The sequence below is a fragment of the Anabrus simplex genome, chromosome 1 (assembly GCF_040414725.1).
Source record: "Anabrus simplex isolate iqAnaSimp1 chromosome 1, ASM4041472v1, whole genome shotgun sequence".
Classification (NCBI taxonomy): domain Eukaryota; kingdom Metazoa; phylum Arthropoda; class Insecta; order Orthoptera; family Tettigoniidae; genus Anabrus; species Anabrus simplex.
In genome coordinates, this window is record NC_090265.1 from 465,497,268 (window position 1) to 465,514,405 (window position 17,138).

The 17,138-nt window shown below is 38.9% G+C and overlaps 1 protein-coding gene across 1 annotated transcript in view; it reads right to left on the reverse strand.

Annotated features, from left to right (window-relative positions):
• RpS25 (ribosomal protein S25) overlaps positions 1-17,041 on the reverse strand; it is a 38,423-nt gene extending 21,382 nt beyond the window's left edge. The window contains exons 1-2 of the mRNA XM_067135248.2: positions 16,978-17,041; positions 5,399-5,494 (exon numbers count right to left, since the gene is read on the reverse strand). Coding sequence (XP_066991349.1) covers positions 5,399-5,494; positions 16,978-16,980 — 99 coding nt within the window. The 5' untranslated portion in view covers positions 16,981-17,041. The remainder of the gene's footprint in view (positions 1-5,398; positions 5,495-16,977) is intronic.
• Positions 17,042-17,138: the final 97 nt, after the last annotated feature.

Below are 17,138 nucleotides of genomic sequence, written 5' to 3' on the forward strand. Positions count from 1 at the left end.
TATTAAATAACACTTATATGTTTTATTATTCATCTACATATTCAATACAATACAATTTTAAAAATTAGGACATTGTCCTTATCAAAATTGTTAACATAAAATTAATATATTATATGGTACATGTTTTGCCTATCAATAGTAGGCATCATCAGCCATATTTTTCACCTTAGGATAGATCAGGTACCTGATTGGAAATAATTTATGAATGCTGTTAAAAACTGTCATTTAAAATGTATTGGGGATTGTTAAACAACTATTACAATATAAAATGTAGTATGCTGTGACTTGACAATATTTGTGATAATATTGGAGTCTAAAAACATGATAATTATTTGAGGATTATGACATATTAAAAGATATTACAATAAAGATTAAAATCAGAAAACGCATTCCATTTAGTTGTCAGATGGCATATTGTTAAAAACTTATGGAAAGTTGAGCAACGGTAATGGTCGTTGGTTCTTGAAGTTAATAAATATCGATTTTCATTTACTTGCTTATAAATTTTGAAGAATTTTCATATGGCCTGGTTCCTTTTGAGATAATATTACTTGGAAATGTTGGTGCTGTAGGCTATATTGAAGTCTTTGTAGGCATCATTAGACCATCTTCTTTGATGTGGTAAGAGTTTGTAATGGGTTGGCTCTTTGCTGTTGGGCGTGTTGAGGTGAGCGTATTAGTTGGAAGGGAACGTTGTTGTCATTCGGTGGTTAGCCAAAGGTATGATGAGTTCTGTAATTAAAGAGTAAATTTGAAAATTTAATGAATAATCATAATTGGAATTAACTGGCAGTCGCCGAGCTCTTACTACGTATGTTGTATTTGTGAAGTCTTGGTGGAGGGGGTTGAGCTTGAGAAGGCATGGCTGAGGGCCCATTCGCTGCGCGTGAGGAGGAGTTGTCATCAGTGGGAGGAGGGGAGGGTGGTGGTGTGTGTGTTGGATTGATGGGCGTGTTTACTGATTTGGTGCTGAATATTTTGCAAAACTTATTTAGAAGGAATGGTTGTTGTAATAGAATTGAAATCTGTTCATAAAGAGGACTTTTGTTATCTACTACGTCATTTAAGTTCTTGTCTTTGTTAAACTGTTGATCTAAGATGATGTATAAATTTTCGTATTCTGTCATGAGCTTACCTTTTTCAATTCTTTTTAAAATTTGTAAATCCTGATCTATTGTAGTAAATTTGTGACCTGTTTCTTTCATGTGGTTACTCATCGCAGAGAACTTATGTTTTTGGGCGTTGTAATGTTCTGCATATTTAGTTGAAAAACAGTGGCCAGTTTGACCAACATTTAATTTTTCTAATGTTGGTTTCTTATGAATGTATAGAGCATACAAAACTATGTTGGGTAGGTGATAAATGAGCACGATTCATTTTTGATAACCAAGCTCGATATCTCTCTGGAGACTTCTCTAGATTGGGGAATCTGTGAAAACCTACACAGTCTTTTGAATTTTTCGAGCAGATTGCGTGGTTGCAACCATACACACCACAATAAACTCTGTTTTCACACAGGCATTGTTTACAGTAGTTAAATATGCAGAACCAACAGTAGCACTGTCTTGATTCTGCTACACCTACGAATGGTGTGAAGAAGGAACAGTGATGTCACTCGCTCAAATGATGTGGTGACTTTTAGCCTATATCTCCTGAACAAAATAAAATATAATAGGGTTTTAAAATTTAATCTCGCAGTGAATGAGTTAAGAAAATAAAACTCTAAAGTAAATTGCCTGGGTCTTTAAATACCAAATTTCATGAAAAGCCTCTATCCGTTTTTCTGCGATGCTGTAATCAACAGACATAGAAAAATTAAACTGAACCTGACACAGGTTATTTGCCCTGTCCAGCATAAAAACCAAATACAGTCAAAACTGGTTATGACATCCCTCTCTAGTGTGTTTCCCTGGTTATTAAGTCATTATTCCAGTCCAGTCCTATTAAATACATGCTGAAGACCTATGAATAGCACATTTAAGTCACTCTTTAGTACAGTGGAACTTCGATTATCCGTTTCCGGAAAATACGTTTTCTCGGAATATGCATTCAAATTACGTAGTCCTGCGAGCACCTTACTTAAATCACGCTGTAAAAGTTCCGCATTATCCGTTCCTCGAAGAAACGATTTCCCGGATAAACCGTCCAGAAATTCCAGTCCCATCAACGCTAAACCCTCGATCAATCGTTTTTTAATAAACTGTATCTCACGAAAGGACGGCTATGGCATACTTATGGATCTTGGTGTTCACGCCCCATCATTGCGATAATTAGAGCAAGTACTGTACGGCACAGGTACTGGAAAAGCGATCGGCAGTGAACTTGCATAAGGGATCATCTTAGCATTGCATTCGGGTAGTACTGTTCAGAGAATCTCGGAAAATCAAAGCAGAGAGTGGCCACAACAATTGTAACAAGACACGGTGCATTTCGACAGCTCTGCTTGAAGACGGAACAAGTTCCGTCAAATGTTCGCACTTATAAAACGCCCATATCATGTCTAGGGTTAGATGTGTATATTTTTACATTTTTTCGATCGTACTGCCGAACAGGTTTTCGGCACTTTACTCAGGGCACTGTAGAGTAACTGGGCTTTCAGGCAGGAGTCGAAACTGCTCCTTCTTAACACAAATTCAGTGTATTTGATATTATCGTACATGATTATGTTAGCGAGACCAGAACAGATGTTGCACCTTACATTAAAAAACAAAGCCATGGGAGGTCTTGGGATTGCCTATTACTGTTTAGGTCCTAGGTCCTAATGTAAGACTGGGAATTTTACGTTTTCGTGTTAAAATACCAAAAACCACAGTCATTTTATTTGCGCACGTTACATTTAAATGGTTGGTATCATTTCCAACTCGTACTGACGTGCAGCTAGCGCACTTTCCAGATGACCTCAAGGTCACAAATAACCGTAATTTCTGAAGTTTTGATGATATTTCTTTTATCTTTCTAATTTGATTGGATTTGTGACGGGCAGAATTGAATATAATGCATTCGAGAACTTTTAAGAATCGATACTTACATTCGAAACCATGTTTTCGAGTTCAACATAACCTTTAAAAGACAATGTAGGCCTAATTTGCGCGGTGCGAGATTTCCAGAAACTGACCACGAACAGTATGCAGGAGACCGAATTACAATGAAAGATTAAGAAATGAAGGGATTTCGCCATCATGTTGAGTGCTTTATTTTATTAGATGAGAGAATTAAAAACTACTTGTGGTCGATTGTCGTTTGGCTTGGCGTTATTAGATTTTTCGAAGAGTTTGGCTAGCCTAATCAAAGTTGCTGAACTGAAAGAAGTTTTCACAGGAAACTGACGAAGATTCCCCTGTAAAACTGAATATAAAGTATCGAGATTTTGAACTCGCGTACCGCTAATTAATGCGGTTTCGCGGTCTAACATGCCTGCCTCTCATCCAGAGGGTCTGGGTTCGATTGCGACCAGGTCAGGCAATTTTACCTGGATATGTCTGGTTCCAGATCCACTCAGCCTACGTGATTACCTTTAACTGTGGAGCTATCTAATGGTGAGATGGCGACCCCGATCTACAGAGCCAGGAATATCGGCCGAGAGGATTTGTTGCACTGACCATGCGTCACCTCGTAATTTGCAGGCCTTCGGGCTGAGCAGCGGTCGCTTGGCAGGCAAAGTCCCATCGGGGCTGTAGTTTGGTTTGGTTTAGGAGTTTTTGTAACATTATAACTATACAAATTTCATTTTTGTGATGTTTAGCCAAATTGTTGATGGTTTTCATTCATCCCCAGATTTTCCATTTCCCCGTGTTGTATGTTTTATTTTCATGGTCCGTCGGAAAATGGAGAATCGAGGTTTCACTGTATGTTCATAACTCCCACCATAAGAAATTTAAATTAGTGTTCCTGGCCACGTTGCACGCATGACGCATCAGCAAGCGACGATTGGCCTGCATAAGGATTTGGGAGAGAACTTAATTTCACGGCCCCAGAGCATGGCAGTGTGTCGGCCTACAGCTCCAGGGAGCATCAGTCTCAAGCCAGTCTTTGACGTAGCCGTGTGTTTGGATCGCACAATAGTAGCTCGTATGACGTGTTGCTTAATTTTATGTTCGTAAGTGAATTGTGTAACAACGTATGGAAATATTAGGCCTAGTCTGTACATATACAGCTGACGTGTTGGTGCTTAATTTCATGTTCATAAGTGAATTGTGGAACAATGTACATAAATTAGACCTACTTTACTTATGCACAGTGATAGCAGGTCATTCAATTATGGAGAAGAAGAAAGCTAGACAGTTTACAAATGATGAAAAATTGAAGTTTATTGAGAAAGTGGATGGAAATCCACACATGAAACGTGTGTAAATCGCCCAGATGTTGGACATTCCTATGACAACTTTAATAATTGGAAACAACGTGTATGGTTTGCATCTCTAAGAACATTTTCCCTTGTTTTACTATGTTGGTGTTCTTAAAATGTATTATTTATTTATTACATTAATAATAATTGTAAAAAACTTGTTTCTTTGTTTACTTCGTGGTTATTTTTACATTCAAACTCAACCTTAAATTTAACAGCATAATTGTTTTTCATTTTTTAAGCACCTTCCCTCTCTTCCCCACAAAAATGTCCTAATCAGTTTTGGTTGTATCAAGTTGATATTCAAGAAGTACAGGGAGTAAGATGATTTTACAAATATAGATCTATGGTAGATCTAATTCAGTTTAAAGAAATTCTGGGGCTTCAAAACCATACTGCAGATGAGTATACAATATTACACACCTATTCTCTGGAACAAGTGTGCAATGCATGATCAAAACGTTCATAATGTCAAGTTTTGCATACCATAAACTCGATCATGGGTACTGGAGGATAGTACTAGACTAAATTATGTTATTGGCTCTACATCCCACTAACTATTTTTACTGTTTTTTGGAGACGCCGAGGTGCTGAAATGTTTTCCGCAGGAGTTCTTTTACATGCCAGTAAATCTACCGACACGAGGCTGACGAATTTGAGCACATTCAAATACCACCGGGCTGAATCAGGATTGAACCTACCAGGTTGAGGTCAGAAGTTCAGCGCCTCAACCGTCTGAGCCACTCAGCCCAGTGACACTACTAGAATCACAGATGATGGCAAGGGTGTTGGGAAAAAAGAGTGTGCACAACCCATATTACACACAGAAACCTGAAACATTTTGAATAAAATTAAAAAAAAAAAAAAAAAAAGGTCACTACAGCTCCAATGTGCCGTGGCCTACCAAGTGATCGCTGCTCAGCCTGCAAATTATGCGATGATGTGGTCAACGCGCTGAATCCTAAGGGAAACTTCAAGAACACTGCAGTATAAAAAGATCAGAACACTGCAGTATAAAAAGATTACATGAAAATTTAAACATAAAAAGCATACCTTCTTCTTAGCTTTCCCTCCAGATCCTCCCTCTTTCTTTTTTTGGGTCTTCTGTGGTTGTTTTGAGGATGACCCCTTTGAATCCTTTTTGGGAGGCTGAAATAAAACACATTACAAATTATTACACAAAAATGAATGGCCAGAAATCAACCACCTTACAAATCACTCATCAAAAGACCCAACCATCAATGTCTCAGACTCATTAAATCAGTTTTTCCCATCACTGTCTTCTGGAAAGAGCTATCATCACAGACATTACGGTAATAGGGCTCTAGCAATGAAATTCATGGGAAAGGAATTTTTTAAAATAGAGACGTGCTTTCCTGTTTGATCCTGGCACTTAGAGAAGTCTAGACTACTACTCTGTTCTCAAGAGACTTGTATTTATAAAACAAATCATACACATTAAAAAAATATTTTTCAAACATCACTAGAGTAACCACTATGATTATCACTGCTGTCTTTGGCTTGCTGCTCAGCATACAGAAATCGACCTGTTGCTAAGAGATGTTGAACGGAATTTTCCATTTATGAATCTCATTACAGCTCCAAACTGTTACTTTTGGAAATTCCTCTTCAAAGAATCAAACTACGAGCTGACGCAAAGGTCACAGGAAAGCTGGAGCAAATTCAATAATTTATATTTTAAGAGTGCACAAATGTGCATTAAGTTTCACAGTATTCCAGAGAAGATTTTATTCTCTTGGTACATTTGCTAAAATGGTAATGTCCACAAAGGCTTTTACATAACACATATTGCACAAACAGCTTGTGATAACCTGCCCACATGTATATTTCATGATGAAAGCAGTGTGCTCCCAACCTGTTTAAGGCACTAATGTTATTTGATCCAGTCCAATATAAACAACCTGGAAACACTCCCCACCACCTCCTCGCTCAACGCTTTGCTGCAGGTAGACAGCCCGCTACAAGACTATTGTAACTGAAATGAGCACAATGGTGGAAGTATAGCAAAACCCACAATGCGCTTTCAGCACTATCCGCTCACTCCTTTCCCCTCCTTTTCAGTACTGGAGTAGCCTTCAACACTAACCCTTCACTACACCCTGAGCTTTTCAGTACTGGAGTTGGGCAGTGTTGATTATGTTGGGACACTATTTCTGTACACGCGTGTACATGGGAACAAGAATTCTGGTTTTCAGGTCTTCCAATAAGAAAGTCTCTGAAGCTAGTTCGTGAGCCAGTCTTGAGTGTTTGTTATAGTGGAAGACATTTCTTTTCAGTTTCAACACAATCTATGACTGTGAGCTGCTTCAGTCTGTCAAAATAAAGTAAATTCAGGATAAAATAAAATTAGAAAATGTCTGAAAAGAAAATCTTTATTAACAGAAGACTATGCCTGAAAAAGATAATTAAAAACAGCATGACCTGACTTGTTCTTGAATGAACACCAGATTCTATCACATCAAAACTTTAATTCAGTTAATATTAAAAGTGCGATTTGATACAATCTGATGTTCTTTCGAGAACAAAACATGTCATTATACATTTTTAATTAATGGTATTTTTTGGTATTATCCTTTATTAAATTTTTAATTTTCTAAATTTATTTCATTTCACCCAGTGGGTACGTATTTTACCACCTTGAGAGCAGCATTTTGGAGATCCCAAGCATTCTTTTAAGGAATCATCATCTGTAAATCTGCCAGGAGACAGATATAAACTGGACATCCTTCATGATTCTCTGTCCTGAGCACTTTGTTTCAGCTGTTGATGGCTTCTACCTTCCTCCTCTTCCATCTATTTTCCCCTCCATCACCCTCTATTGACTATTTCTGCATAGTATGTGAGCCAACCAGGACATTTTCATCTTATTTTCATTGGATGTCTCTTCTCTCCTATTCTTAGTACCTAATCATTTCTCACTTTATCTGTCCACATCACCTTTTCCATTCTTCTCCACAACCATACTTCAAAGCTTACCAAGTACTTTACATCTGTCATTCTTATACTCTGTATCTTTCACTCTTAACATCCACGTTTCAGCTCCATATTACACCACACTCCACACCAAATACTATGCAAATCTCTTTCTTAAATGAATAGGGATTGCCTTAGATATCACGGAATCTAGTTGAAACATTTTTCAATAGCCCATAGGTTGGACAATGTTAGATACTCCCTGATGAGTTCCAGCACTGGGAGGACCTCAGCATAAAAGAAAGTCACTGCCATACTTAAAGACAGTCTTGTATATTCCATGATGGCTGCCAAAGATCTCTCCCTTACATGGCTTCCGATATATAATAATGATATTTGTTTTACGTCCCACTAACTACTCTTTTGCGGTTTTCGGAGACGCCGAGGTGCCGGAATTTAGTCCCGCAGGAGTTCTTTTACGTGCAAGTAAATCTACCGACACGAGGCTGACATATTTGAGCACTTTCAAATACCACCGGACTGAGCCAGGATCGAACCTGCCAAGTTGGGGTCAGAAGGCCAGCACCTTAACCGCCTGAGCCACTCAGCCCGGCATGGCTTCTGAAAGGGCAAGTGAGGGTTGAAATGTGATTATATGAATGAATTCACAAGTTCTAGGTCCTCCCTGCCACACTGAATTCTGTCAATAGCCGTGATTCTTACCCCTTTTCGGAATACAATCCAAACAGTCTTTGTTTTTCTTAATTTCAAGGCTGTTGTTGATGGCATGTTTCTCAGTTTGCCCACTTAGTTTTGTAGCCCTTTTCTTTAATTACCAGAAATGACAGTCGATACAGTGTAACAAAACAAGAAAGAGGTCAGAGTGATAAAGTTAAAAGTAGGGGAAAATGCAGAGAAAGAAAAATAAAAGCACTAGGGAGGGGTACATTAGTGCAAACAGAAAGGATGTGGGAGAGGGAGTTTTTTTTAACAATCTGACTTATGTTGCACTGACACAGACAGTTCTTATGGCGACGATGAGACAGGAAAGGCCTAGGAGTGGGAAGGAAGGGGTCTTGGCCTTAAGGTACAGCTCTAACATTTGTCTGGTATGAAATGGGGGGAAAAGTGATACCTGGAACAGGGAAAATAGTGGTCATTCAAGGAATGATATTTTGAAATCTATGCCTAGCTATCCCACCAGCGACTGCTAAGACCGTGCAAAACTTCCTTTGGTCATAAAACTTGACCCAATGATATATGACATATACAAAATGTACAGCTCCAACGGGAAAATCTGAAGATTTTCAAGCAAAAACAAATGCATTATGTCATTTCTTTTAGCTAATTAACACAATACTTACTAGCAAATATGCTACCTCATTAGATAATGACCTTCCTAAAGGTATAAAAATGTGTAACGCTGTGAAAAACAATATGTCGGATAAGAAACAGCCCAAAGACTTGGAAGAGTGCAAAACATGTCAAACCCTTTTCCGATAACGACAGTTCAGTTGAATGCAAAAGTTGCAATTCTTGGTCTCATTGGAAATGCTGTATGACCAAAGGCGAGTTCGATCAGCTAATTAAAGACAAATGTAAACTCACCTGGTTATGTGACATATGCAAGCCCAAGATAAAAATAATAGGTGCCATGGAAAATACAATTCTACAACTAACTCAGAAAATGGATATTATATTAGAGCTTGTGACGAAGAATGATTCTAATATACAGGAAATAATAAATCGCACGATCCGAGAGGAACTGGAAAAATCCTCGCTAAAACCAAACCCAACTTTAATAGAAGACTCAAAATCAAACGCCGATTTGGTGTCAAATGACAGTCTCAAACGACCCGAATGTTTGAGAGGCACTAAAACTCCCTCGCACAACAAAAATAACCATCCATCTGAAATCAGACAACTTGAACCTCTCATACCGACACTGACGTGATAAATCCGGAAAAGCCCCAAGAACCTCATGAACCTGACAATGATCCAATGGCAAACGCCAATCAACTCTGGACCGTGGCCCAATCCAAAAGAGGGAAAAAACACTGCACACAGGCAGTAGTTGGAATGAAGGAAGTTGAGGACGGTCTACAAGCAGCTGACAAAACAGCGTGGTTATACGTAGGAAAACTAAAGAACAATGTCACCACAGACAAATTGAAGTCGTACCTTATCAAAAATGGTATCGAGGGACAAAAAAGCATGTGAAGAATTGAAGACCCTTGGCGAAAAGAAAGCCTTCAAAATTGGTGTTCCTTTCACTTACGTGGAAGAAACATCGGACCCACATTTCTGGCCTAAAGGAATACTAGTGAGGCGTTTTCGTTTCTCACGGAGAAGAAATGACGGGGCATCCCTGGAGTAAAACCAAGGCTCTCAATACTATGGAATGCAGAAGGCCTGAAAAATGCACTCCCACTAATACCACAAGAATTGATAAATCAAGCAGATGCACTGATAATTACAGAGACCTTCCTACTTCAACCAATAGACATCCCAGACTTTTATGGAATCCATGCTCTCGCAAAACCAACTGAAGGCAGACCAGAAGGGGGAGTTTCATGCTTTCTGAAACCTACAACAGGTAAATTAAAAGAAATATACAAAGAGGACAACACGGTAATAGGAAAAACAACTGACAACATAATCGGCGTTTATATCAGTCCTGAAAGTTCGTCAGGGGGCGTCAAAGAGAAACTTTCCACAGCTATATCAAAAACAAACACCAACATTATCATCATAGCAGGCGATCTAAACTGTCGTGTTGATAAACCGCTTCGAAAATCCGAGCTGGTTCTCAAAATGCTAACAGAAGGTTTTAATCTAATAAATAAGAGAAGAAAAGACCTACATTGCCTACAATGGATCAAGCACCATTGACCTCGTTTTCTATAAAGGGGATAGAATCGCCATAAAAAATCAAGAAGGACTGTAGACCACAGGTGCAGCTCGTTAAAGAAAACATATACCAATCGCAACAGATATCATTCTCCATTGTCCACAACAAACCTCAACATCAAGCAACAACAAGATAAAGTATTCCAGAAGAATAGATACAAGAATTATCAACCATGAAGACATTCTCAAGGCAGAACAGCTTGCAACTGAAGGACACGTAGATGAAGCACTAGAAATTGTAACTGACCAACTACATAAGGCATCACTACCAAACAGAAAACGAACAGCTCAACCTTGGTTCGACGAAGAGCGTTATCTCAAACAAAAGAAAACTCTAGAACAGCTACAGAATGCCCTACTGTTGGCTCAGACAATCACCATCTCTATGCACAAGGCAGAAGAGAGTACAAACAACTTCTACATTCCAAGAGATCTAAATATTTGGAAGCCAAAGCAAAGAAACAAGCTACAGCAGCAAAACATGACCCATTTTAGTCCTTCGAAAAAATATTGTACCAAGACCTCAAGAAATCCCTATGGATAAATGGGAAGAACACTTCAAAGGCGTCCTGAATCGGGAAAACAAAATCCAGGCGTTCCCTGCATTCAACAAGACTCAAGACTGAAAAATAATCCAGGTTACACCTGATGAAGTCAGAGAAACTGTGTATCAGTCGAAAGTCAAGAGAGCTCCCGGCCCAGATGGTATTCATACAGAACATCTCAAAGAAACTCAAGAAATGTTACTGCCTTTCTGGATGAACTTGCCTGTCTAAGATCTGGAACTATACCTGAGGAATGGAGAAGATCATCAGTGAAAATCCTATACAAGGGTAAATGACAGACAAATGAACCCAATACTTATTGAGGCATTGCATTGGAGAACAACATCCTCAAAATATTTATGATCATTACAAAGAAATTGCAAGATTCTGTAACAATCCCGGAATGCCAATTCGGATTTATGCCTGTAAGAAGCACAATTCACGCTGTAAAATACCTGCTACAGGAAATAGAAGAAGCATTAAGATTACCCAAAGGAAAATACTATGCAGTTTTCGTGGATTTCACGAAGGCTTTTGACTCTGTAAATCGAGAAATTCTCCTAACCAAGATAAAAAACATGATAAGCAAAGCTCATCCCGTTTTTAAGTTGCTAAATAACATCTTGATAGTGAACTACATAGAGATTGAATATGGAGTCGACACTTCGGACTCGATCAGACAAACAAATGGAGTACTGCAGGGTGACCCGATGAGCCCTTTACTATTCAACATCGCTGCCGACATTACGAATATAGTAAAATCTTCACCCGACACGACGGTCATCCTCTACGCAGGTGACGTGGTACTAGGGTCATCAAACAAAGACAGCTTACAAGCCTCCTTATTAGAGTTAGAAAAGTGGGTTAACGAAAATCACCTCACGATCTTCAGGAGACTGTGCAAATGACCTTCAGAAAAGGAGGGAGACTTTCTACAAAAGACACTCTTACCCTCTGTAACAACGATCTAACAGTAGTCAGCAAATTTAAGTACTTAGGAATAACTCTTCAAACCAAAGCTCTGTCCTTTAGTTACCACACAGAAGAAAGAACAGCGGCAACGATAAGGGCCACCTACAAGATAAAAGATCTCGCAGCACTATCTTTATCCACGGCAATAATGTTATTCCACACAGTAATATCACCTGTCTTGTCTTACGGATTGGAACTAATTTGGGACCATCTCAAACTCAGATCTCGAAAGGATAGAGAAAGTAAAAGCACACTTTCTTAAATGTACTTTACGAGTTGGAAAATCGGCTCCATCACGTCTAGTACAGTAAAACCTCCCTATAACGGACACCTTCGGGACCGAAAAAAATGTCCGTTATGAAGGGGTGTCCGCCCGCGAGAGGTTATGAAGCCGGTACCATTAAACATAAGTTGGAACACAATAACCCATGTATTGTATGTGTTAACAATTCTCGCAAATGTACCTTTAATTGTATACTGTATACAGTATTGTACAATATACTGCACTGTACTCACATGAGAAAGTTGTAGATGGGCTGCTGCAGCTGCGATGCACTGTATTAAAGAGACAAAAACACTTCTATGGAAACCTCTATTGAGCACACTGTACACTATTACCGTTTACCATGTTATTACGAAGAACGTATGAGTTTTTGAAACTTCAAATCAGTATGTAGATGTAGCAATATCTAGCACAGTACAGTAAAATATTAGCACTTGAAAAAATCCTTAATGTTCATTTGTTTTGTCCATTTCGGTTTAGCAATGATGTTTTCACTATGTGCAATTAAATCCTGGGTCAAATTTACACCTTTTTCATCGTTTTGTTTATAATAAAATTCTTTCAGTCGCTTAACAATGCCGAGAGCCTCACTGTACGAGGTTATTGGCAGCACATTCATTTCCGTATTTTCTTCAAAGTCGTCATTAGCATCACCTTCACTCCCGCTTTCGTCAGAATCTTCATTTTTGTCCTTCTTCCCTTGGATTGACTGAAGAATCGTTTTCGTGTCTCCACTCTCACACTCTGTTGGAATATCTGAATCAATTTCGATATAGGTGTTCACTTGTACACTGTAACCGGCTGCATTAATCAACTCTTGTGTTGTTTCCATGCTGTCAGGAAGGGTATCCGATTCTATTTTGGGATGTCCACCACTAGCGGGAAATCCAGCTTTCAGAAAGCAGTTACGAATTGTTGAGGCCGTGACGTTTTTCCATGCATTGGTTATCCATGAAATTGCTTGGAGAACATTCAGCCCCTTTGTCAGTGTTTGAAGGGTTACTTCATTCCCGTTAAGTTCTGATACTATGTGCTTCATCACTAACTGTCTGTACATAACCTTGAAGTTCTGGATCACTCCTTGGTCAAGCGGCTGAGAAACTGATGTTACATTTGGTGGGAGAAAGACTATCTTCACATTTTGCAACTTAATTGTATCCGGATGCGATGCTGCATTATCGAGGAATAATAACACTTTTCGCTCCTGGCGTATCATTTTTCTGTCCAATTGTCCTAGCCACTCTGTCATTATTTCTCTGGTCATCCACGCTTTCCTATTCGCTTTCCATTCAATGCCGAACTTTGTAACGTCCATATTTTTAAAACACCTTGGTTCTGCAGCTTTTCCTATCACAAGGGGCTCCTCCCGTTCTCCAATCATACTTGCACATAACAAGACCGTAAGACGTTCTTTCGCAACTTTTCCACCAGTACAAAGATTTCCTTTGAAACACAAAGTTTTGTCTGGTAAAGCACGGAAAAATAATCCAGTTTCATCGGCATTCAAAATATTTTCCGGAGCATACCCGTCTATGATTGAAGGTATTTTTTCTTGCCAGTTTTCAACAATCTCCATATTAACACTGGATGATTCTCCGCAAATCACTCTGAAGTTGATACCATGTCGCTTTCTGAATCTTTCTAGCCAGCCATTCGAGGCTTTGAAATCTGCAATACCTAATTCTGTCGCGAATTCTAACGCTTTTGCTTGTATCATTGGTCCTGAGACAGGGACATTCTGACTCTTATTTTAGCGAACCACTCTAGCATTGCCTTGTCAATGAGAGCTCCACTACCACTTTGAAACAGTTTAATGCGCTGTTCATTGCCATTTAAATGCCATTCTTTCACTAGTTCCTCTTGCTTTTTCACAATTTCAGCTGCCTGTGTCTTTCCAATCTTAAACACTTCGGACAGTTTACGCACACCACACTTCTCACGTTTATGATAGTCTATTATGCCTACCTTTTCTTTTAAAGTTAAAAACTTCCTCGGAGCCATGTTTACACACACTTACTAACGTAAAATTGAACACATCAAAAGCCCACGAGTCAATGAAACGTAACCTGACAGTGCAGGTACGAATTCCAGGGCTGTCGAGCATGTCAGATCACACAACTTCCGGAAGTGATAGCGTAGCTTAGTGTTGCCTTCCCAGAATGTGTACAGCCAGGATCAAAAGTTACGGTGTCTGTGATTCTTGGAAGTACCGGCTGTGCAAAAAGTAAGCGAATAGATACTGTACAGGACACAAATACAGAATTTTTTGAAAAAGAAAGTGTCCGTTAGGAGAGGTTTAATTGGAGTTTCTCGTGGCTATGGGGTGTCCGTATAAGAGGGGTAAATTACTCATACACAACATGGCATTTAATTACCGACCTAGAAAATCGCCCGCCAATGAGAGGTGTCCGTTAAGACAGATTTTACTGTATATGAATTGGCCAAAGAAACTTTTTACATTCAGGACCTCAGAATGAGACTCCATCTGCCATCTACTGGAGCTTACAACGAACATCTACGCAGAAGGGAAGAAAAGATAACGGAAATTGACCCCAACTTTTAATCCTCAGATGCCATGTTGGCGAAAAACTGGACCAAAGAAAATCAAGATCAAAGACATATCATAACACGACTTTCCATTCATGGTTTTCACCACAAGATATGCACAGTGAAGTCTTTTCATAATCCAGATGTTAACTGTATATACGTTTTGCGTGTCAAACAGTGTGACTTGCAACAAGAGAATCATGTTAAGTGAATATGGTAAATCCTAATGCCCATTCGGGTGCCCTTTCTAATAATAATAATAATAATAATAATAATAATATGAGCGATCGATATGAATTTTCTAAACCTTTATCTTAAGCCAACAACTGTGTCATACACACATTATAAAACATTTCTCGATGTGAATCTTGTTCCTAGCATGAATTCTATAGTTTGGCTTTGCTGTGTAAACAACAGTACTAGTAGGTAAAGTGTACGCCAGATGTCGCACAGCGATGCATAAGCGATTCATAGTTTGTGGTTCAAAGGTTGCCGATACGAATCTCAAAGATAACAGAGGTCAAGCGATTCAGCACTTGGATGTTTATGTATCGCAAAAAGGTGCGCATACTATAGTTTATGTTACCTTCTTATCTGTGTCAACACATTCACATCCTGGATCAGAGTTAGCTCACTACCTTCGATTTAAATTCTCAAGTGGAGTGCCAGACCTCATGTCAGCAGTTACAAGAGTATTTTTGTCAATGCATTTTGCGTGATCAGTGTAAGTAAAACATCTCAAATGACAGTTACTATAACTACAAATACTCATTTTGAGTACATTAGGGAACTACTAATGATAAATGTAGTGATATGGCTATCTCCTTTTGGCTATTGGAGATCACAGTCTGTAGCGCTTTCGTGTTGTTCAAGTTATACCATGAAAGCCCAGGTAACAAAAATTGAATGTTTGAAGTGTATAGCAAGTGATGAGGTGAAATGACATGTCAAAGAAGAATGATAAATGGGCAAGTTCGCAGAAAGATAGAGCAAGAATAAGCAACATTTTGCTCGCATGACTCTACGCCGCGATATGGAAGAAAAATTGAAGAAACAGCAATCTTGCCGTACCGGTACATGTCCAATATCCTTGAAGAGAAAGACAGCATATGCGTATTTTAAGTGGGAGTTGCCGATTTTTTGCAGTCTACTAAAAAGAATCTGCAACAGTTGCATCAAGGACAAATGAATATCACACCATCAATGCAGAACTTCAGTGCCGGAACGATAAGATTCCAAAGTGTGCTGCACATTTTCATTTATCATTATTTTTGTTTACGCTTGTGTTCTGTATCAGCGAAAAGTGATCTATTCGGTAAATGTATAATTTAGTGACTACAACGATCAAGGTGTAATTTAAGACTATATCTGTATACTGTGAATAAGAAAGCAAAAATATATCTGACTTTTGCATTATTAGATCCCACATATATGAGAGATTATTACGGTACATGCTAAATCAGATTAATCGAGATGGCTGTAAGTTTGCCAACCAGTTTTCATTTATACAAAACTTCTGCTAGTATAAGTAAAATAACACTAACAACATTTGCGTGGACATATCTGTTGGAGGACGAGAGATACTAAACATGACGATAACTGCACCGTTTATCGCTAGGGCTTATAAATTTGGATTTAAGTAACTTACAGGTAAATGTGGGGTACCAGAAACCGGCCATTAATGTCAACTACAGGATTCACTAGGCTATCGTATGGACTAATTGATCAAACACACAATTTAAATCCCAAAGATTTGGGCGAAAATTAGGTCTGAGTGTTTCGAAACTTTAAACCTAACATACGACGGAAAAAGAAGTATAGCAACTCGCTGTATCGACAAAATAAATCCAGATATTCTTGCACGAAAATTTGTATAATTCGGTGGCTTTTTTTTTCTTTTTTCCAATTAGATTTACGTCGCAGCGACATAGATAGGTCTTAGAGCGATGATGGGACAGGAAAGGGCTAGGAATGGCAAGAAAACAGCCGTGGCCTTAAGGGAGAGTCCCAGTATTTGCCTGGTGTGAAGATGGGGAACGGGAAACCATTTTCAGAACAGCCGACAGTGGGGTTCGGACCCACTATCTCCCGGATGCAAGTTCACAGCTGTGCGCCCCTAACCGCACGGCAAACTGGACAAGGCAATCATACACATAAATCTAGACATATTATGCTAAAGCCCTTCCCTACAACAACATTTTTGAGATACAAAAGAAAAGGCAAGGGTTAAAGCCAGAGATGCCTAGTATTCACATCATTACGATCACGTGGCGATACTATTCTTGTTACTACAATTCCAACTTTAAAACAACAGAGTCTGGGGAAATCATGAAATTATAGTTTAAAATGCATAGTGTACGCTGATTCAAGTTTCCATTAACACTAAATATTACTACTTCGACAGCAAATTGTAATCATAAAATTTGGCTAGCTACACTCACCATGATGGCAATTCACTAACAGAGGAACAGGAAACTCATGTGCTGCCCTCTTCAAAGCTCTACCGGCTCTACCTTTCTCGCAGTGTCTCGCAGCGCCCTCGCAGTAATAATGGTGACAACACCAGGCACAAAATTTTCCCCACTATAATTGCCAACATGAC